Genomic DNA, 21,542 nt, shown 5'->3' on the forward strand with positions numbered 1-21,542 from the left:
TATGCATTCACAGCAGACAGCATGACTAGAAAAATCAGGAGATGCCAGAAGAATGTGTTGCAGCCTCTATGAACTCTCCAATTCTCCTTGCTAAAGGGCGCACATCTTGAAAACTGGATTTTCCCACAGATCTGTTGTGATTTTCCAAAAATAATGTTTTGCAATATCCTTAAATTGTTACATTCCAATTGTTATTATTACTATGGATTCCAAATGAAATTCTGGCCTTTCATCTGCCGAGGAGGCTTAGTTTCAACCCACAGTTTTAGAAAGGAGTCTCAATTTTGAGCATCACGAATGACTTCTTCATCTAGATATCATCATTTAAAACAGACTGGTAGGTTAAGAACTGAGATATAACATGATAGAAAAACAACTCTTAAATGAATAATGATTTGCATATCAGATTATTAAATGAAAATCTATCAAACCGTCATTTATTGAAGTAAACAGTCTATCTGCCCTGTTTCTGGAAACATTTTGCCTCAGGGAAAAATTTAAACCTGGGCAGATAATCAGGATAAGGTATTTGAACACTTAAATCCTGCTGGAGTCTTCAAAGTAGGTGTTAAGTGGTGCATTAAATTTGTGCTGTTTCTTCTGAGCAGGGTGAATGTGCTCTTCTGTAAATAGTAGGAAAAGCATTTTACAATAATTTGAATCCATGAATAAATGTAATATATTAAAACTTCTACAGTACGACCACTAAATGTTTTTGTACATAAGCCAAATGAGTGGAATATCCAGTACTGAAATTATTTGACTGACCACAGAAAGATAATATATAATTAAAATTACATCTGCAGCACTAACCGATGGGATGAGAGAAAGTGACATCACAGATCTCATATAAACTGCAAGCGTATTATTAGATCTAAACCTGGCTGTAAAATTACTATCTGCCCATGGGATTATCTTTAGGCATTCAGAAGCATTGTTTAATTTACTGATAGAACAGGGATGATAACAGGCTGACTTCTCTTGTCACATTGTTTTTTGGCCTTTCTTTATTCTTTGTTCATGTTAGCTGCAGATGAGAGGAAGACAAGCTTCAGCTGAATCACTTTTGTGGAGCTTTTCATTGTTTTACAGTTTGTTCCAAAGGCTTTATTTTTTTTTTCCTCCCCCCCCCCCCCCCCCCAAGAAAAGAACCTAAAAGCATTTTTAACGGTGATAAAATCAATGAGGAGTAAAAGTTGCACACAATGTAACATCTAGGAATGTGGCAACCTAAGGAATACCCACTGGCCTCATACAGCACAAGGAGACTGTAAGACTTTGCTTTAGCTCCCATTACTAGCACAAAGAACCAGTAGCTACCGGTTATATCTCGGCCTCATTAAAATTCAGTGCCAAAACTCTGACTGACTTCAGTGGGTACATTTCATCATTCAAGACCTAAAACACAGGGCATAATTCTCCTTCAAATGAAGGGTTATCTGGGACACCTAATCTCTACAGATTACATTTCTGCATTAAATTGGACACAGCTGCATTTTGATCTGTTTCACATACCATTTTTACGTTCCCGGCAAATTATTAAGTTGCCTATACTTGTAACAGGACTCGTGTGCCACCAACCTAAAATAGTCAAAATTCTAAGAGCACCTAACAGACAGGCAGCGAAAAGGGAAAAAAAGGAAGCTCCAAACTTTCCAGTTGCTTTTGAAAGTTGTGCTAACGATCCTGAAATGCAAAGGGGACATAATGCGCTCTCAGAAATCTGGTCCTAAGTGTCTAACTCCCAGCATTTGAAATAGTCCCCATATGCCAATTTTGCAAACTAGGCAAAAGTCCAGGAGCAGGTGGGACCACAGCCAGTCACGGACTTGTGCATACACTGTTAAAGCAAACATGGACCTTGTACTTTCCTCCACACTGCCCTGATACTGAGCAGCTACTGCCATGTGTTATCTCTTACAGCACCTCCCAACATCCCTTCCAATGTAACCTTAAACCTCCGCTCCACCAAACACTGAAACCTGCAAACAGGCTGCATACACAGAGAATGCTGCTTCTTGCTCTTGTCACTACAATCTTGATTTTCCTTGTGTTTTCTCCTAACCATACCCACCTGCTGTCCTTTATCTTAGTCTGCAGTTTGAGGGAGTGACCATTTCTAGTATAGTGAAGCATTTAGCCCATGATCAATGCCCTCAGTGCTACTGCTACAGAAATACATTGCGTTTTATTAATAGAAGTTAATACATTAACTACTTTTAATCCACATTAGATTGTTTCATTGTCCCTTTTATAATTGATGAACTGAATAGACTTTCCATGCAGACCCCTTCAGCATAAATCTTTGATTCAAAACTCTCTGTACATACAGGAACACCAGTATGCCATTAAAAGTTCACACTGGACCTATGCACTAGAAATGAGGTGTCTAAAAGTAGCTTAGATACAGCATCCCTGTTAGAAAATATTCCTCCAGCACTTGGTCTGGGCCAAGAACCATGTTTATGAATCATGAATTGTTTGTGGTCGGTCAGTGGTGCTTACAATCTTTTGGTTGTAAAGAACGATGAAGGCAAAGACCTAAAGTCTAGGGGGAGCAAAGACTCATAAAGGTGGGCTGGACAAAAGACAAGAAGCATGTGGTGATAAAGCATAACAAATACAAAAGTGAGACTTCACTGCAGAAGAAGTCAAAGAAAAAGAGCAGAACACACAATATAGCAAAGAGCACCGGTATCTTTGAAAATCAATTTTATTTTTAAATGTGTCCTAGATGTAATGAAGGGTAAACTAAAATCCATTTTTTCCTGAAAGGTGACAGCTGTGGGGCTAAACTATGAGAAAAAGTTGAGAGGATCCATTCTCACCTGTGCTGTTAATCCATCAGAATTGCTCTTCATCTCAAATCGGTAAGAAACATCTCATATTTCAATATTAACAGCTTCTTAATGTGTATGTTGTAGTGTGTTTCATGTCAATTGATATGCAGAACTTTTTTCAGTTACCTTTAAAATGGAATTCTCATTGATATTCTTTGTTTCTCACTACACATCCATAATTGATTAACTTATTTTAGGGATATTATGTGCAGTGTGCAGTAAAGAATGGTCCAAAAGGACAAGTAGATGTGAAGAACTTTTGTATCACAGAGCTGAAGCACATGCCTCTGTTCCAAATGCTCTGTATGTAAAAAATAGACTTTCATAAAAATGCACGTGTCTTCAGAAGCTTCATAAAACAACTGTGATAAAAACAAAACAAAAAAAGCCCAACTGCCTTATGTCCAGACAGAAGAGAAATCCATGGGTAACAATTTGCTAATAATGCATACCCATTAGTTTGTATACTTCAGGTAGAATTTATTACCTTTCTCTTCAGCCATCTCAGTATCAAGTGTCTGCTCTTAACCAGACATTCAGGTTCTTTCCATTTTCAAAAGCAGTAGGAACTGTCACAGGACTATATAAAACCTGCCTCAGCTCCTAAGTAATGACTGGGTTGAAACATTCAGTGGGGGTTCCCTTTTCTCTGGTCGTTAGGAAAAGTAGCATAGGCAAAATACCTGACTTTAGGATGTGAAAAAATTCTGCAGGGTGAATCCTTCCTTCTGGGTCTAGAAACTGGGTTGAAGAGTCATCCCAGATGTAACATTTATGCATCCTTATTTGAACAGAAATACTAAGAGAAGCAATCTTTCCTGTGTTAACAATTCTGCATCAACACCAAGCCTGGTTGATGGTACATAAAGCTAAAAATGAATAAAATCTTCACTAAATTGCTTTGAATGTTCAAACAGACTGAGTTTGCTCTTTCAGCTGAGGCTTATGCCACTTCCAGTTTTCCCTCAAAACATTTGCTTATCCATATATTTACCACAGAGATAGTCTTACCTCTGCTGCATCTTGCTGGTCTCTGAAGATGATTGCATTTTTTATAGTTTGGATAAAAAATCCATTCAGTTCCTTTTGTTTCTTGTTTGGCAAAATCCGGAGCAATGGGATCATTATGAATGGGAAAGAAACTGTAAGAGATTTTAAAGAAGAAAACACTGAATCAGACTGTTAAGGTATATAATATTATAAAACTCCTTAAGTGGGACGCGTTACTTTTGCGAAACCAGTTTTTTCCTCTTTCTCTCTCCCCTCCTCCCTCTTTTTCTTCCACTGTCATAGGCTGGTAAAGGATTTCCTTTCAGAAATTCCATGTTGGCTGGGACTCTCCTGCCAGATAGAGATGCCTTCCAAGCTTGCTTCTACAATGCCTCAGGATTTCAGTTCAGCTCCTTGATGCCACAGAACCACCACAACAAAGGGGAGAATTATTTTCCCTGCCTACTCGAACAATTACCTACAGAAGGTTGGAGATCTTGAACTAGCCTAGAAGCTTATGGCGCTGATCCATGAAACTGTGTAGTAGTCATTCTCATTTACAGTCCTCCAATATTAGGATATTGGTTTGCTATTTTATTTTGCTTCTCTAAACAGGCCACAGACTCTGGAAGTGGGATGTTATCACAAGGATGATCTCCAGTCCATGCCCTTTATAGTCAGAAACAAGAAACCCGAGTGAGGTCTTGCATCTTAATAAACCCCTCATTAACTTATGAACAGCTTAAGAGTAATGAATCAGTCATCAGAAAACCCCTGTGCTGCCAACAGGGCAACACAGTGTGGAAATTCACACCACATAACGTACCAGCAGAAAGAGATCAACCAAGGAATCCAACCCCAAACGCTACAGAAACTTTCTTTAATGAAGGGCACGGTCCTAGACATATAGGGGCACATTTCTGTCCGTTCAGAAATTGGTCACAAATCACACTTTGCAATCAGGTTAAACATTAACCCCGGGACATTTTGGATACACAACTCCAGAAGGAAACAGTTCATGTGCTGCTAGTACAGGTGCAATCTGTAATGCCAGCAGGATCAGATGGGCACAGGAAACTCTGCCACTGTGCCACCTGACATGACTGTGTGCAGGTTTAGATAGCAACATGGTGAAACCTCAACAGCCTTGATTATGCTGTGGCTTCCTCAGCTATGATTCTTACTGCCCTTGCATTAACAAGGCCACTGTCACCATGAAGCCTTAGCTTTCATGCCCTAGAACTAAATGGCTTTATACCCCCTTCTTGCATTCCCTATCTATTCACCTGAAAACAAATGCATCCTCTTAATAACAGCCTGAGCTGGCACTTATCATCTTTATCCTTTATAGCCACCAACCAGGCTGCTGCTGCAATTCAAACAAGAATTTGGAGGACTTCTAATACCCATTTATGCTCCTCCACCTCTATTCTTTAGTGGGTTATTAGCCCACTATTGTTTATGGGTGGGATTTCAATCTCTACCAAGCAAACCGAGTGCACAAAAACTTTACTCTCAGGCTCCAAAGGGCAGTTACTCTGTTTTAATGCAGAAGTGTATTAAAAGAGATATCGTAGAAATTACAGGTCCCAGAAACCTTCCACTCAGATCAACCTGGAGCATTGCCTTCCCAGACTCTCAGTTTCTGGAGGAAGTTGCAAGAACTGTAGAGCATATGGTGGAAATCTCAAGGGTATACTTGGCCTGTAGGTTGCATTCTGAACACCTCTGAAATGAAGTCTGCTATACATCTTCCTGCTCCTGCTTCAACATGTTCTGCAATTTGAGAATGACTTTTAGAAAATCAGCATAAAGAAGTAGACAAAGGTAGACTATACTCACGTATTAGAATGAGGAGAGGCTTAAACAAAGACGTTTCAAAGAATGTTCTGCAATTCTTAACAAAGGGGTCATCGGGATTCTTCTGAGAATCCACCTCAGTACCAAAAGCTACACTACCAACGACATCCAAGGTAAAGCAGTTGTAACACCTGCATTGAGTTGAAGAATGATTAATTATTAGCTAAAAATTACATGTTCATTAATATCTTGCTTCTACAAACATCACATAACATTAATTTTTGCCTCTGATTTTCTTTTATATGTGAGCTTTGCCAACAAGAGATGTTTCCATCATTCTGACAAATGCTCGCCTTCTCTCCATCTACAAAGTGAACATATTTTCATATAGCTCAATAATTCCACCAAAAATGTATAAAAATAAACAATTTCATTTGTTATTACCTAGAAATCAAATGCAACAGGTCAGAGATTCATAAGCATTTTCTTAGTATGCATCCTAATAAAAGAGATCATTCCTTTCTCATTTCAAACTGAAGAGACCACATATACTACCAGTTCAGTCTAAACTCTCAGTGACAAGAGGTGCTTAAGTAAAATTTCCTGTTAAGGATTTCCTTGGTCTTCTTGATAGCTCCTTTGTAATGTAAAATTGTGGTCAAAACCAAGAGGAACTGACACTATGTATAATCTGTATCTCTGCAAAGGAGCAGCAAATTCTTTGAGAACTACAAATGATCTGTGGACCATGATCTAGCAACTTCAGAATTTACTGAATTTCTGCCCACATATCTAACCATCTCTCCAGTTGTCTCACCATCATTTAATTCTACCGGGCATTAGCAGCTATATTTAGTTTTGAAAGAAAGGGACTGAGAATGTAAAATATCCTTGAAATCTGATTCTTTTGATCTGTGGTCAAGTCTGCAGTGACTGTTCTTCTATGTTCCCTTACAAAAGGCTAATATCAAATTCTCTGGTGTTTTAACCTGAGTGAGCATGTATTAAGAGAATGACGAGTCTCAGGCCCAGTATAACCTGTATATATATTGTGAAGCAGCATTTATAAACTATGGTCTTTGGGCACTGTCATTCTGACGACACCAGCACAGATTTGGAAGATAACAACAATACTGCAAAACTAAGTAACTTCTTCGGGTTTTCAACTCTTACACACACACTGTGTGTGTAAGCATTATTAGAAGTTGATATGTTAAAAGAGGGGGCACTGCAATAGAACAATAATTTCAGAAGCAGTCGATCATCTACCTCTCCAAGGTACTGAAAAAGCTTAAAAACTAAATGTTAAGTTGTTAGCAAAACACAAAATGGCTAAAGACAACTAACATGCAAGACAACCGGAAGTTGCATATAGGGTATTTACATCCAAAAAATAGCTCCCAAGGCAATTCTGGGAAACTGCAGTGCAATAGGAATCACATTTATATATGTCAAACCTGCTGAAATGGTAGTATGATAAAATAACTGGAAGATCATATTCTGAGATGGTCAACATCATTCACTTATACTTTCAAAAGGTATTTTCCAAAGTGCCTCTTGAGAGGTGAAACCCTATCACGGATCAATAGCTAAAAGAGCAGGCAAAGAAAAAAGACAAATGGAAAAAAGGGAAAAGCCTGGAAGGACTCAAAAGGTCAATTTTCATCAGAGCGCTAGGCTAAGCGTAATGTATCTCAAGGTTTCATAGCATCTCTTCAGATGTTTAATAAAGAGATCTCTGTGCACACACATACACTTGCGTGCATAGATACACACGTACTTGAAAAGAGATGGATGAATTGTGGCTAAATATCGATTTCTTTAGATGAAACAAAATTATTTGCACTGCTCCAGTTTGGGGGGAATCATTAAGAACTTCAGTGGGTGCTGACCAACCCAGCAAATGAAGTGTATGCAAAAGAGCACCTATTAGAAAGAATGCATTTTAACTACTCATACGCTGTAGAGCGTCCTAGAAGAAATGCATCTGCTCAGAGAAGGGGTTAGACAGAGAATACCTCTGATGAAAGAGCAACAAAGAAGATAATAGGATATTAAATGCATAACAAATGGGAGAAAGCACAGTATGGAAAATATTAAAGTGTCATTTTATAAATCAATGGTGTATTCTCATCTGGAGCACCGATCCCGTCGTTTCACAAAAGGCTAGCATGCCATTAGAGGGTGTTAGGAGGAATGTAGTAAGAATGATTAAGTGCTCAAAAAACCTCATATAAAAAAAGCAAGGGGGTGATGGCCTAGAGGGATTTGATACTAGATCAATTTCTATATTTGTACATTATTGGCAGACTGTAGAGAGCAGACTGGACAGGGACTGATGCAGCTTTCCTTTCTGCTTCCAGCTGTTAAAACTTCATTAAACAACAGCTAGAAATACATTAGATGCTTTTCCAAAATTACTTTTCAAGTATGGAATGGCTGCCCCCAGGAAGAAAAAGCATCTATCAGACACATCCTCTATTAAACTATGATCTCCACTTACAAAACTGAGGGAGGAAAAAAAATCTTCTTTTATACAGTAAGCACATATTTAGAATAACTGCTGCTATTAACTTTTTTTTTTTTTTTTTTTTTTTAAATCTGCTACTAATTTCTGGCATGTTGAACATACCTCTGGATATCAAAAGCTTTGCCAGAATCTGCATAGACTTTCAAGTTACACAGCAGGACGTCACAGGCCTGGTTTATTAGCGGTGTCATCTAGAAAGGAACACATTGTATCGTAAAAAAACATTAAAATGTTAAAAAAAGAAAGTAATCAGTTATTCTAAATTAGCTTTATCCAGTAGATGAGATGGAGCTCTCAAGATCCTCTGCAGGTGTGGTCAGGCACTTTTGCACAGGTAAGATGAAATGCTGGGACTGTCTGCTAAAAATAAACGTACGCATTACAGGGGTGCTCTTCTCCAGCTCTGGGCCTAAATACGAGAGGCTCTGTCACTTACCTGACCTTTGGTTCTTGCCAACCTGTGGCTGTACACACAGAGAGCTAACAAACAAAGACATTCCCCTCTCTTTTAATCATTCCCTGTTTCCACTGATGATTTACCAAGATCCATATTTACAGTGCATTGTGTTAAGGCTACATATGCTCCGGGGCAGAAGGAATAATATTTTCCATAGTCCCAAAGTCCTGTAAAGAGAAGAGCATCAGAGGCCCAGGATTTCCATCCTGCTGTCCCTCAGTTTGAGAGATTTAACATGTACATTAGAAAACCACCACATACGCTGCTACAAGTTGCTGAGGGCAAACTGCTATTGCTACCTGAGGAAAGGGTTTTCTGGAGTGGTGATGCTATTAAATGGACATTCATGTGAATTTATTCAGCTAATGGTTCTCTCCAGTCACTGACATGTGGTAGTCAGGTAGACTTACCCACAGGCTGGCTGTAGCTAACAGTGCAATAGTCTCCTCTTCAGCACTTCATGGAAACCATGACATAGGCAATCATCAGGACCTCATTAAAGTCTCTCTCTCTCTGTTTCTCTTTAACTTTTTATATATGAAAGGCATCAGACACTTGGCTTGATTACACCTACTAGGATGGCAGAGAAAGGGTGTAATAGCAATCCAGCCATGGCCCTAAAGGCATTAACTGCTATAGCTCTTTCTCCATATAGACTGCCGAGAGATCCTTAAAGCCTACAGTTTAATACCACAGTCTTGCCTCAATAATTATGCCAAGCATCAGCAGACATACGCACAGAAACCTGCCTTTCCTTCCTGAACAACCTCCTTCGGCATACGGATGTCAACAAACATGAGAACAGACTTGTCCTACTCCTCTGACATTCTTGTTACCAAAAAAGACTTACTGCAGCCTCTCAGCACACTCCAAGAGCTATGCAGCCTGCCCAGCCAAGTCCATTTTGCTTGGCACTTCTACCTCTGTGAAACTGGCATAACACTTTGTGCACAGGCACACTGCCATCCTAACACATGGGCAAGACTATACACAGTCAAAAGGCCAATGCGGGAGCATCCAACATGTTTTCCAAAGGCAGAAGTCTGAGTCAAGAATGTGTCTAGCTGCTCTCGAGGTCCCGTACCTATATGGGACAGAGTAGGTTGTCACTATTTCAGTTCAAAGCTTTGGGCTTTGCCACAGTCTCACAAGACAATTCTAAAGCCGGATTAGTATTCGGTAAAAGTAGCTGGCATGCGTTTGGGAGGTGCGCACCACGTTGTGTGGCAGTTTTCTTCCCCTTTTGGTTTTCTAAAGAAGGTCCCCTGCAGTGAGCTTCTCAAATGGTTCAACAAAATTAACACATTTCTGTTCAACAGATTGAACCAGGGTGAAATGCTTTATAATCTCCGGGTCCAGCCCCTCCAATGAACTGAATCAGTCAAGGAGAACAAAATGAAAATCCATATTTTAACAGGTATGATGTTTCCTAAACAGATGGTGATCGTTTCAAATTTTCCTTTTATTGCCTTATTTTCTCTTTTATTCTTCATCACATCACCAGACCTGCAACCACCCAGTGGGTTGCTATTGCTTTCCAACAGCTGGCAGAGATGGCAGGGGCATGTATGCTTGGCCAGGGCATCTTACAGCACCTCTGCCCTTTCCACATGCCACAAGCCTTTCAAAATACCATTGCAATTCATTTCTAGCCATAAGATATTTTTATTAGCAAATCTAACCAGGAAAATGGGGAGGGGGGCACATGGATTTGATTTATTGTTAGCATGATAGGACATAGTCATATCAATGAGACAATTATTTGCATATGAAAGCTGTTGGGGATATCTACTCAGGAATCCTGGGTTTGGGTTTGGGGTTTTATTCCCCTGAGGGACATAAATTAGTCCAAGATTGCTAACTACAAAGACCACAGACTGAAACATTCTCAAGTCCCTTAACACTTTAAACCCTTTGTTCATTGTCAAGAAAAATAAAGTACTGTTGCAGGAGGTGAACTATATCAAACTTTGAAAACCGACACAAATAGAAATGTTGATCTGCACTGCCTTGGGTACCGCTAACTTCCTATACATTCTCATTTGCCAGTCAGAACATAAAAGCTGCATAACCTGCCTGAGATTCAGTTCTTGGTGGGTAAACAAACCCCAGCTGCTCTGTGTTCAGATTGGCTGAGAGTAACAGGATGAAGAAAAATCTAAACAATATGGTCCCTGTAAATATTTGATCTGCCAGTTATCTAATAGCAAGAGTAGCCCAGAGTCCAAATTTCTTTCTTTCTGCCAAAGAAGAGCATTTGGGGTTAGGGTTTTCATGATGCCAGGGGCTTTGCTGTATAAATCCTGCCAATATGCTATTTGGCACATAACAACAATTAGTTTCTGATTCTGCGTACGCACAGTGCATGGGGATATTTGCACTGTTCAAAGGCATGAGTCACGTTCCTCTAGTTAGATGTGGTCCTCAGTACTCACTATTATTATTCCCCTTATTATTAGCACCCAAACTAAAAAGTAGAAGGCTGGATCGTATTCACTGTAGACAGACACACTGGAGACTTTACTGTTCACATACAGTATGCATAAGTCTTGTTGGGCCTTTTGTTCCACAAACGGGATGACATATAAAGGAAAGAGAAGGAAAAAGGATACATATTTAACAGAAGAATTGCATCTGTACCAGGTTTCAAGTCCCTGACTAAAACCGGGAAAAAAGCAGAGCATCAGGAAGATGTTTCTGAGAGGATTTGTTTCCATCACCTCACAGTGGGGCCCTGTTATCCATAGGCACAATTTACTAAAGTGAGCAACTCAACCAGACACTGACTTGTGGCTCAAGGATATGCATGTTTCACATACCAGCTTCTACGTTAGTGATTTGCTTTGTCTCAGGTGAGCACGCTTGCTCTGCCGAGTAACGGTAGCAATTTCCAGAGACCTTTCCAAAATGTCTCTGACCAATGTGCACAAGCAGAGTAAGAACAAATCAAGGAAACCTCAACGGCTGGACTGTCAGATCTTATGTCCTAGTGGGACCTGGAAGATCTACATGCCTGAGAGTGACACTAGAGGATTCTCCTGCACTGTTCTGCCATGTTATCACAAGTTCTGCTTTGTGTCTCCCTCTGTTTGAAAGAAAACGCCTCAACACAAACTCCACTTCACAGGTTACGTAGGACAATGCTACATTATGCTGTGCTCTCTTCTTTAATTTTTGTGTTCTGTTTTGTCTTAATGGTTGGTTAATGGAGGAGAGTATTCCCGGCATACTGATAGGAGATGACAAGACTACTGCAGCACCATCAGAATAAATAAAAATCAATAGTTTTTCTGCTGGTGTTGGCTGTAAAAGAGAGCAAAGCTATTTATCAAGTCTGACAAGGGGTCTAGAACTGCAGGATCATCACAGGCACCACAGCAAAAAGAAGAGGAACAAAATAAGAAATACTAAATAGGGAATCAAGATTGGTACAGCAACATCACTAACATATCAGCTTGTTTCAATACATAACAGCTGAGGAGAGCATGACAGGAACACCGGGAAATGCATCTTTTACTTAAGGGCCACCGGGTATTTTACTTCACCAATTCCTCATGAATTACATCTTGGATTAGTTTTCAGTAGTCGGTATTATTCCCATTTAACAGATGAAAGTCATTTTATGCACAGAGAATTTAAGTAACTTCTGCCACATCACCCACAGACAGTCAATGGCAGAGCTGGAAGTGAAACTTCTTGCGTCTCCTGCCTCCAGTCTCTCATTTCTCATTGTCAGCGCTCCCATAGCAATGGCACTATGAGGTCCATTAAGGGGTCTCAATGGAAAGAGCTTATTATCAGATCTGCTATCAACTCTGGTGGCATCTCATGTGGGATGCTACCAAATCTTACTGCAGGATCAAGTTTAGAAGTCTATTGATTTATGCTATGCTCACCACTATAGTATTTGAATTTAATGTTACCTGGAGCCAAACCTTCCTTCAGCTGGAGTAGACTGCTTTACTAATCTTTACATACTCGTTAGAAAAAGGAAACTGAAAAGGGATAACACACAATGTATAGAAATCTGTAAGAGCAACAGTGAAACGGTGCCCAGCTTGTGAAGATAAATTGAGGAGACAGAAAGCTGGAGAAGATGCCAGGAAATCTTGAAAAACGTTAGGAAAACAACTCTGCGTACACGCGGCAGTCACTACACCGGCTACCCAACAGCCCTATAACCTCTAGTCTCTGCTAATTGCTCATCACTTTGCAAACTTCAAAATTTCCGGGATCAACTTTTCCTCATTTGGTGACTGGCTGTTGGAGATTTCTGCCAAACTAAGGGGAAATTCCTCAAGCTTGGTGAACTTCTCAGTGACACTACACTGCTTCTGTGGAGAGACAAGGGCAAAGTATGCCTCTGTCCCCAGCCACAGCAGCTAGATGCCTCTGTGGGGCTTTGCAGGTCAAACCTTAGCAACGTACATCAGCTCTGTCTGGGGTTTTGTCCTCCAGCAGCCAGGCTAAAGAGTGGATGACCAGCTTCTTGTTCTTGCTAGTGCTGAAGCTGTCCTTTAGCCTACTAGTAGATTCTAGTGTTTCTGAAATGGAGATATCAGGAACCTACACTTAACTCTCCGGCCCTCTGCGCATCTTTTTATCTGAAGTGATTGCTATGGGGAGCACAAGGAGTTGTTAACATTTATTGCTCTGTCACAGGCTAATAGTCCAGTTCTCTCAGAGTATCCAGACAGACAAGTCTATGTTCAGAGTGGCAGTAGGGACTGCAGTGCTCTCCAAAGCCAACTGGGAGGTCTGCAGTCTCTCTGGCCTCACTGGGGAGTTTGCATAGATGGGAATGAAGGCAAGGCAGACATCCAGAGTGAACAAAGAGGAAGACTTTGGTGTGGGGTTTTGTCAGAGCTCAGATCTATGTGGCAAAGGAATCAATGTCTTAGGAGAAGAAATGTGTCTAACAGTGTTTATAAATATGTATAAAACAACATATCCAGGTTCTTATGCAATAAATACCAAAACTAGCTTATTTGTGACTCGTCTGAGGTAGAGAGGAAGAGTTTATTATAAACAGGATGTCTTCTACATAACTCTGAATACTCTAGTATGGCCAATACGAGAACAAGGTATTTTTATTTCCATGCTGCTGTAGAGGTTCTGAGAGAGTACTAAATATGGGAGAGTTAAAAAGTGAGATCATAATTAATGAGCATTGATTTCCTTTGAGAAGTGTTGGTATGGCTTCTAAATTAAGCAACAGCAAGAGAAGCACATGGGCGAGGACTTAAGTCGCATTAACTTCAAATCCCAGGACTGTTCTTGTATTTGGGTAGAAAATGAAATGCAAGGCTGAGGAGTGCATCCATTCAAAAGAGGTTCTCAATCTCACATGGACTTACTGCAAGTGTCTCTCTGTGTAGGGATGGATGGTCTTCTGGTGAAGACATGGGACAGAATAACAAAGTTGGGCCTTTCAGAGAGACCTACTCCAGTCCTTGTTTTCCCACTTATTGTAGACTAGTAGGAGAAAGTGACCATTTCCAGGACACTGTGAGCCCATGCACAATCCCACCCCTTCCACAGAGTTTGGAAGAGGCAGCACAGGGAAAGCTGATTGTCAGGCTAAAAATAAAGATCTCAATTTTAGTATGTGAGATGGCTACCAGGCACTAGCCAGCCCTCCATTTTACCTCCTACCGCTACTCCTGCATTGCAGCTCCACCACCAAGCAGTGCAAAGTGAGCACTGTGACTTCTCCTCCCACCCCAGTTGAATTGGTCAAACCCTGCAAAAGATGCCCAGGGCCTCCGCCTGTTCACCCTCACCAGTCTCCTCAGCCAAATCTGCCTGGCTGGTACCGGCAGAGGTTGCTCTCCACAAATTGAGGGGAGCGCGGCTTCATCTTTTGTTAGTCCGCCAGCAAAGAGCCGATGACCTGCAGTAAGGCAGATTAATTTCCGCTAGGAAAATGCAAAACTCTCCTCTCTCCACCATGCCATAAGCAACTAATCGCTTGCATATTTAAACACCCTCGCCTCACTAAAATTTTGTGATGGAGCCGGTGACAGAGCAAATGTCGGGGCGCATAACCAATGGCATTGTCAGTCGTGATTAATCAGCATCTCCGCCAGGCTGGCGGCCAATTAGAATTTACCATAATAAGGAGGTGACAGCCGGTGTTGCTAAGCGACCGCTGTCTATAGAGCTGGGAGAGCCAGACACATTTAGATGTTACTGTGGATTTCGACAGCGGCATGTCAAAACAACACAAGCGTCTGCCCAGTGGAAAATTTTACAACCCAGGACTGGGCACCGGAGTGCGGCATGACTCCCTTTCAGAATAAAATACGTAAAGGAAGAGGTGTTTTTTTGTTGTGGGTTTTTTTTTTTTTTTGTTCCTTGAAAGAAGACTTTAACCAGTCAATCATTTATCTGCATTTAATTAAGAGATATCGTGTCACTGGAATAGGACTTTGTTACTGGGTAATGGGTTCCCATGGCTAAGTAAATGCTGAGACATTTATAGGAAATTAGCAGCAGGTCAGCACGGAGACATTTATTTTCAGTTGGAGGTATTTATCTGGCAATGACATTCTGTTCCAGTGACTTATTTTATTATATGAAAGGATTAAAGAATAAAAGGAGGAGGGGGGGAAGGAGATGGAGAAATGAAAATAGACTGACAGCAGTTCCTGAGTTAACGTGAGAGCTGCTGACTCTGCAAATCACGAAAAGCTATGTTCCAACTGGGAGCAATAACCCTTCCCGTACTTTAGCTTACTCCTAACAGGGGTGGGGGGGAAGGAAGGTGTAAGGGTCCTTTTTGAGTTTGCTACACTTTTATGGACAGACTAGCTTATATAGAGAAAGACAGAGGATCATATCCTCAGATAAGCTGTTCTGATTTTCACCTGTCTATAACCTGTACAACACCGTACAAACGCTCTACTGCATGTGCTCTTCAGGTCTAAATAAACTGGCACAAAGTAGCAGGTTTTACCCATCCTTAATATGGACCTATATAAAGTAGATGCCTGACCTATATAAAGTAGATGCCTGCACAAAAGAAAACGATTATGTATTCTAAATTATGAAAGCAGCACTGTCTACACCTTACCTCTTTCAGTTTGGTATCACTGAAGACTGGGGTCAGGAGGCTCCGGACATACTTCCATCTGTCATCACGAAGACAAAGGATGCTGTCAAGCATTGGCTTGGAAATCAAGTTCGGCTTCTAAGTCAAAAGAAAGCATGATTCAGTTTTAACACAAATGCAACTAGAGCTACTCGAGACTCTGGAACTTGGAAAGATTGGCCATGAATGGCATTGCACTGCTGTCCCACGATGAGAGAGGTTTGAATCAGTCCCAAACACCAAGTTAAACATGGATGAGGCTGGAGAAAATTTCTCATTTGCTGCACACATTTTCTCTTGGGCTTGTAAAAGCCCCGGGCCAGCCCAGTAACTCCTTGCTCAGACTGTTCTGGTTCTGTCGTTCCTGGTGTTCTCCTGCAATTGCCAGTTCTCCTTTGCTGAACCCTGGCTTCTTTCTTCCCTTTCTAAGGTGGCTAGCAAGAGGACCTGTCAACACTCCCTCTCCATGTGACATGAGTGCCAACGCACCGCACGCGGGTGTCAGTGGGGGACACGATTTCTGGTGACAGCTGGTATGTCAGACTGTTACACGCATTTTAAAAGTCTTCAGAAAATATGTTGATTAGAAAGCAAGTCCCAGTCCTTACTCTGTCCTTAAGGAACACTCTCACTAAGAAGTTGTGGCCTGGGACTCTTACAGCTTCAGCAGGTGGTCAAACATAGTAGTTTAAAGCACTGTCCCATGAAGTTCTTTACCAAGATTACTGCTACAGATTTGCTAAATTTTAATCCCCACCAACTAAGAAATCCCAGTTCAAAGAATAGTGATATTCACCAAGGAGTAAAAGGATAAAAAAGGATGAAAGAGGAAGCGTGTCAGAAAACAACACAATTACCCCTGGAAGAGACACCAGGAGATGCCCAGTCCCATAGCAGAATCTACTACAATTTATATTGTTGCCAGAGGATGTTTCCTAATTGTTCTTGAAGGCCTCCAACAATGGAGATTCAATAACCTCCGCACACAAACTCTTCCAGTGCTGGACTATTCTTACCATGGTAGCACCATCTCTCTTGCTGGACCTTATGGTCTTTAGTCTTTGTGCTATCACAGGCATAGGAAACAGGTTATTCTCTCTCTGCAGCAGCCCATATATACAGAAGGCTATAATAACCACTGATCATATTGCTGCCATCTACCACAAATAACACCAATTCACTCAATACATACTGAACAGTTTTGTTATCTGGGACTGTTTCTTCAGTCTTGTTGCTGTCTCTCTGCATAGTCTCGTTGATTTGCATCTTTCTCAAGGTATAGTCCCTGTGACTTGACATGGTACTCCAGGAAGGAAGGGGTTTTTTTCATACCTGCTGCAGGCTATATTCCTCTCTATTTATCCCAGAATACTACATAGCACAGCATGACAACATCAACTCACGTACTGGTTTGTGGCTCCCTGCAACTCTCAGACTTTTTTCTGAAAAATTACTCCCTAGGAAGTTATTCCCCAGCCTTTATCACTAAAGTTGGTTACTCCTAAGAGTCATATATAGAACATTTCCTTGTTTAACTGTGACCACGTTTTTTATGATTACTTCTCCAACTGATCAAGACCACTTTGAATTGTAGCCCTTTCTTTCACAGCATCGTTCATCCTTACCAGCTTACTGCCTTCTATATAAATTGTTATCACACACAGTGCCATCATCTAACCCATTAACAAAAGTACAGAATAGCACTTGCAAAGAAGCCACCTCTGGGATCCTCCCCGCTCATGCTTTCCTTACATCAGTGGACTGTTCCCACCTTCCAAGTAATCTTCCATCAGTATTTCAGGTATTGCACAGCAATGTCATCCAGACAAAACAACCTAAAATTGGTGGGTGGGGGTGGAAGGTGTAAACTTCTGTAGATATCAGGCTGTACAGAGACACTCATCTGCACATGTGAGATCTTCCAGCACCCAGGCCCCTGCCTACCTGTCCCAGGGTAGCAATGGCAGTACAGTCCCTCATGTTTTCTGTAGCGGCAGTATCTACTTTACTGGGAAAGACCCAAACAAAACAAAGACACTTTGGCCTTCCCAATGCCATCTGTTTTTTCCCTTTCACCCTCTAACGTTTTCTTTCAGCCTTTCTTTCATTACTAATGTACATGAAAAATGAGTTCTTACCACCTGTTACACACCTGGATACTTTAATCTTATTTTCTGTCTCAAGACTTCTGATTTTCTGTCGCTACATGCTATTTTTTAATCCTTGTTCTTGGAAATCTGACCTACTTCCCAATTTGTATAAAATCTTCTTTTCTTCAGAGACCATGAAGAGCTGACAATTTAGCTACACTGGTCTTCTACTGCACTTCCTTAACTTTCCTCCTTATTGGAAGAGTTTGCACTTAATATCTGTTCTTTAAGGAGCTGCCAGCTCTCCTTAACACCTTTTTCCTTTACACTTGCCAGAATCTTGCTACACTGCATAAGCTTGTAAAATGCATAAGCCTATTTTATATTGCAAACAGGCTAATGGAATAGTTTTACATTCTCAGCAACACCACCCAGTGTAGTAAACTAATGTCACTGAGCTGACACTACAGACCAGTTTTGAGCAAAGATGAGCTGTTTTCAAATAGAAGAGTAAGCTGAAGGAAGAGACTGACTGAGGTACTCTCATCATATGACTACTGTAAGATAAAATATGGGCACATTTTTAATGTATACATAGACTATCCTATTTCACGCAATAACAAGGAAAACTTGGGACAGGCTGTCAAAGCTGAAGTGGTTTGGACTGTTTTCTCTGAGTATCCTCTTTAAGTAAATGATCTGTTTTCTAACTTGTCAGTTGGTATCTGCTCTGAGGATCAGAAGTGCAGCTAGAGAGATCATCACTCACTGGAGCGCTGCCTCATTTCTTACAGATATTCAAAGGCATAGTAGAATCAGAAGAAAGAGGCTCTGGACAACTGGAAAGCAGCATTATCCTTGGAGAAAGTACTGTATGCTAGCCTCTGTTCCACAGTTCTTATGTGCTGCTAGAGAAGCCCTAAACCTTGACTCAGCTGGTCACCAAATAAGTATTCCTTATATCTCTGGTCTTCAGTTTCAATCCCTGAGGCCCAGACTGCAGAGAATCTTAGAATGGTTTGGGTTGGAAGGGTCTTCAAAGATCATCTAGTTCCAACCCCCCTGTCATGGGCAGGGACACCTGTCAGTAGATAGGTTGCTCAAAGCCTCATCCAACCTGGCCTTGAACACTTTCAGGGACAGGGCTCCGGAGCACTCACTAATACCACTGAAATCACAGCAGGGAATGTGCCTTGATCACACCAAATGCATTAGTCCAAGAAATCAGGTCATTGAACAGGGCCCCCAGATTAGCAAACACTCTCAGACCTGTGCTTCAACCACCAGCCTTCACTCCTGATTTATAAAGTGGAGATACCACATCACCTCCTCAGAACTGCAAATGATACATTAACATTTCTGAGACACTCAGAAACTACAGTGAAAGAGCAGAATAACTATTTCCACAAGGAAATGACCAATTTTGTCTTCCAAGTAAGGTTTAAATAGTGTACAAAAAAAAAAAAAAGGGGGGGGGGGGGGCGGAAATTATAGGGCAACCCTTGGAAAAGTATTTTGCATCCTAAATTGAAGGCTGCCCAATCTGTGCACTCTATAAGACAAACCTCCTCTGGAAGACAAGGTTCAACTTAGATAATAACAGATGTGATATAAATCTCACTGCATTTGCCTTGAAAGCAAAACCCCTTCCTAAAACCAAACATTCACCCTAAAAAATGCTCCTAATTGCATAAAGACTGCATATAGCGCATTCACAGAGAGGGGCCCAGTTACTGAACAAAAAGCCTGTTAACTATAATGCTATAACTATGACACTAACCATAGCATTGCCTTTTTAGCACTCTATGTCAGTAATGCTCCCTTAACATATTTTTGGTGTGTATAGTATTATAGACATATAAATGTTGCAAGGAAGGAAAGACAATTTTGGCCATAAATTATTTTACTCTGTCTCTTTAAACCGGGTACACAAAAACATGTTTGTGTTTATTGGAATAGCATCAGCACGACTGGCAGTGTATAGTGGATTTCATTTATCAGGTTTTCTTATCGTTTCTGCAAACACTTTCCTCCTAATTGCATAACCTATGTTACAGGTTCATCTAGCAGGAATGAAAATGGATTTGGTATGAGAATAAGCCTGAAGTATCTTAGTGAAAGATGAAGTGTCACCTCTCTCTGATGGACGAAGTACTAGCTGTATCTCAGAATTCCTGAGCCTATTAAAAAAATCACTAAAAAAATTACCATTGGAGGCAGATGTAATATTTTCAGGGGTGGGATTTTGGGTTTTAGGCGGGGAAGGAGGTTGCTTTTAAGTCAAATGCAATCAGACTCATATTCCATCTAGCATTATCTAAATACTCAACAACTGCTCTGCGCTTCCTTCTCCTGTGCAATCAACCATTTCTGACCGCAGCACAGTAATGCTGCATGAAAACTACTGGCAGCATGGTAATCTGCTGCGGCATACCTGCAAGTGCTACTGAGTTCCCACAATCACAGACGTGCCATCAGAAATAACAAAGAAAACCGGAGGGATTTGCTTCTAAACAAATCCTTTAAAATACCAGTACTTTTAAAACAGAAAACAAAATAATGTTTGCAGATGAGCAGCATCTCTGCAATTGATGCAAGAATTCCCTCCCCATTAAGCTGTTCCTTAGGCTGACCCTTTAGACCCAATTATTGGCTTGTTTGTCCCTGAGTCAATTTGGCTTGCTGTGTATTAGTAAATAATTCAGGCAAGCGACTCTTCTCTGGGTCTGAGGCCAAGTGGTACAGAACACCTCCTGTCCCTGAGGTTAAGTCGCTTTTCCAAAGAGAATGGCCACATCCAAACTGCTTATGGTCATGGTGCATGTCCACCTCCTGAACTGTGCCCAGACCATGCCTGGGGGACAACTAATCGATACAGGACAAAACCATGCTAAGAAGCCTGTCAATATGGACATCTGTAGGACCTACTCATGTACTAATATCCTGTTCCTGTTTTATTCTGGAGTGTAACTGTAGCTTTGTGTCAGTCCTAAATCATTTGCTCCTTTTCTGAGCTTGTCACTAACAGGCTAGACTGAACCTCTGGCAGCCAGCAATGACTGCCTGGAGCAGGAGGAAGGGTAGCAGCACCACGATGTTCCCTCAGAAATCTTCTCTTCTTCCTTTGGTAGAAAAATGAGGGAGGAAGGTTTTCAACCAGTGGAAGAAAGTTAATGCAGCCATGGACTTTTAAAATATCCTGAATAGGTGAATCTTCAAAGAACCTAAAGGGCACTTCTAAAGACCTTTAAAAACCTACTAGCTCCAAAACCTACAATATAAACCATTCACCTCCACAGACCCAGCTGCTAATCTACTCCATGTGCTTTGACAACACAGCAAGAAATGAGACTTTATAAAACAGGATCTGAGAAACTTTGTTATCTTAAACTTAGACTTAACGATAGCCTAGCGCTTAATCATAGCCTAGTGCTAACAAAACCAATGAAAAAATATTTACTTCTGCTGGAGCTGACCCTCAGCACTGAAAGCCTGGTGAGATTCAAACAAGGAACTAAGCTCTAGAGCACCCAAAATCCCAAATTCTAACAGTAACTCCAACACTAATTCTGGCATTAGTCATACGTAGCAAACACCATTTGTCTTCATGTAAGTCCTCAGCTTTCTTCTAGCCCTGCAGGCTTTGCAAGATCCAGCTTTAACTGGAATCCTGTGCCCATGCTCTGCTGAACTCTAGCCCTAGTCTCAACCCTACAACTCATGCTAATGAAAGTCATCCACT

At 41.0% G+C, this 21,542-nt stretch overlaps 1 protein-coding gene across 5 annotated transcripts in view; it reads right to left on the reverse strand.

Annotated features, from left to right (window-relative positions):
• Positions 1 to 21,542, reverse strand: part of TBXAS1 (thromboxane A synthase 1) — a 232,174-nt gene that overhangs the window by 87,224 nt on the left and 123,408 nt on the right. For 4 of the 5 annotated variants that reach the window (XM_074825959.1, XM_074825957.1, XM_074825955.1 and 1 more), the window contains 4 exons: positions 15,693 to 15,809; positions 8,263 to 8,351; positions 5,673 to 5,821; positions 3,852 to 3,982 (listed from right to left, as the gene is read on the reverse strand). In XM_074825959.1, the coding sequence (XP_074682060.1) occupies positions 3,852 to 3,982; positions 5,673 to 5,821; positions 8,263 to 8,351; positions 15,693 to 15,809 (486 nt within the window). The remainder of the gene's footprint in view (positions 1 to 3,851; positions 3,983 to 5,672; positions 5,822 to 8,262; positions 8,352 to 15,692; positions 15,810 to 21,542) is intronic. The other variant, XM_074825958.1, reaches the window with a different exon arrangement.

Source organism: Strix aluco, chromosome 5, assembly GCF_031877795.1.
Source record: "Strix aluco isolate bStrAlu1 chromosome 5, bStrAlu1.hap1, whole genome shotgun sequence".
NCBI classification, from domain to species: Eukaryota; Metazoa; Chordata; class Aves; order Strigiformes; family Strigidae; genus Strix; species Strix aluco.